Source organism: Terrapene carolina, unplaced genomic scaffold, assembly GCF_002925995.2.
Source record: "Terrapene carolina triunguis isolate 2854851 unplaced genomic scaffold, T_m_triunguis-2.0 Scaffold837, whole genome shotgun sequence".
Lineage (NCBI taxonomy): Eukaryota > Metazoa > Chordata > Testudines > Emydidae > Terrapene > Terrapene triunguis.
In genome coordinates this window covers 4,477,559-4,479,596 of record NW_020665188.1, presented here as the reverse complement: position 1 = coordinate 4,479,596, position 2,038 = coordinate 4,477,559, and the positions used below count along the sequence as shown (strand labels likewise).

General features: G+C 51.8%; 1 protein-coding gene across 1 annotated transcript in view; it reads left to right on the top strand.

Moving 5' to 3' along the window:
* The first annotated feature begins 249 nt into the window (after window positions 1-249).
* NRROS (negative regulator of reactive oxygen species) overlaps window positions 250-2,038 on the top strand; it is a 5,874-nt gene continuing 4,085 nt past the window's right edge. Inside the window, exon 1 of the mRNA XM_024211944.2 lies at window positions 250-357. Coding sequence (XP_024067712.1) covers window positions 250-357 — 108 coding nt within the window. The remainder of the gene's footprint in view (window positions 358-2,038) is intronic.

Sequence of the window (2,038 nt, the reverse complement as noted above, 5' to 3'; positions counted from 1 at the left end):
CACAGTGTGAGGGAAGTGCTGCCGAGAAAATGTTTAGAGCCCAAGTCTGATCTTGGGCTGACAGAGGACCTAAAATCCTGGGTCCGTGTAAGAAGGTTTGGGAGGCAGAGATTGTCTTGTCTTATGTTTCCTGGGAAATCCTTTGGTGTGCCAAAAAATAATCATGAATGAAGGGGAAAAAAGCAGAGCAGATCTTTCAAATGTGTCTTTATCTTTGGTTTCTCTCTTTGCAGGACCGTTGCTGTTGAGATGGAGTCAGTGTTTCTCAGTCTCTCCCTGAGTCTAGTCTTTATAGTAGCAGGATGGGGAAACAAGACTGGAATGGCCCTGGCAACGTATCACAGGACCTGCAAACTAGTGAGTCCTCTTATGCAAACCTGTGAACTTGTTAATTGTTCACTTCTCGTTGCACACTGCCTTGAGAAAAGCAGGTGTATACTCTGAGTATGTACTCTAGAGGCACTGGCAGTGACTGCTCAGTGTAGGCCCTATTCCATTGTTTTCATTCTAGCCTATGACTTTCACCATCAGGCTGCATTTTCCAGACTTGATCTCAGCCCAAAGTTCTTGCGTTTTTTTTAAATGTGAGCAAAACCTCGTTTGCCATTTTTGAATATGAGACAAGAGGCTTATATGGTGCACAGTGAATGAAGCAGGGCATCTCGTGGAGTTGATTGATCAAGTGGAATAGGCATTGTAATGGTGTCGAGATAAATATTGCCATAGGAACAGCATTTATTCACTTTGTCTTTGAAATCAATAAAAATATGGAAATGAGGTGGGGAGGGACGTGATGCCAAATGAAGAAGCTGGGTAGGCTAGAGATTGTGATTCACAAATAGGAGGGGCGGGGGGAGTTTGGAAATACTGTGTGTACTCTCAAAAGTGGCCACTGATTTCTAGGTGCCTCAGTTTTGGGGTAACTTCTGGTATCTTGGGCCTGATTTTCAGAGGTGCTGAGCAGCTGCAGCTCCCTGTCTGGAAATGATGCTTATTTGCTGATCAGTGAAGTGTGCTTGAGGCTATACGGCAAGCAGAGGAAGATGCCCCAGGAGCTTTTACGCTAAGGGATAGATTTTCAAGTGCTCAACATCAACAGTTGGGGCCAGATTTGTAAAAGAGCTCAGCTGCACCCAACATACTGACCAATGTGCAGAGCTCTGCAGAAAATTTGACCACTTACTTAGGTAAATAGAACTCAGGGCCACCCAGAGGATTCAGGGGGCCTGGGGCAAAGCAATTTCGGGGGCCCCTTCCATAAAAAAAAGTTGCAATACTATAGTAACATGTATTTGGAAATGTAAAAACTAACTAGTGAAATACATTCAAAAATTAATTTTTAATCATTCGAAAATACACAAAATACATTATTTAAAAACATTAAATGCTTTAATGGTATGTATACATTTGCAATTACATAATGGGCTGTCGCTGGGTGATGATGATGGTTGGTGCCAATGGGCTGTCACTGCCTGGGGGTGGCGCTGCTGTTGCCCAGGGCTGGGTGGGGAGCTGGGCTCTGGGTCGGGGGGTGCCCGGCTCAGAGGGGCTGGGCTCGGAGCTGGGGGTCAGGGCTGTGGGGGGATGGGGTCAGGGGGTGCCCAGCTCAAAGGGGCTGGGCTTGGAGCTGGGGGTCAGGGCTGTGGGGCCTGGGCTTGGGGGGTGCCTGGCTCAAAGGGGCTGGGCTCAGAGCTGGGGGTCAGGGCTGTGGGGGGCTGGGCTCGGGGGGTGTCTGGTTCAGAGGGGCTGGACTAGGAGCTAGGGGTCAGGGCTGTGGAGGGATGGGGTCGGGGGGTGCCCACCTCAGAGGGGCTGGGCTCGGAGCTGGGGGTCAGGGCTGGGGGGAGATGGGGTCGGGGGGTGCCCGGCTCAGGGGGCTGGGCTCGGAGCTAGGGGTCAGGGCTGGGGGGGTGCCCAGCTCAGAGGGGCTTACCATGCCGCTAACCCCCGTCTCAGCGAGCCGCGTCCAGGAGCTCCTGCCGCTCGGCCCGCCGGAGCTCGCCGCCCCGCCCAGGGCCAGTGCCACCTTGCGCCCCCC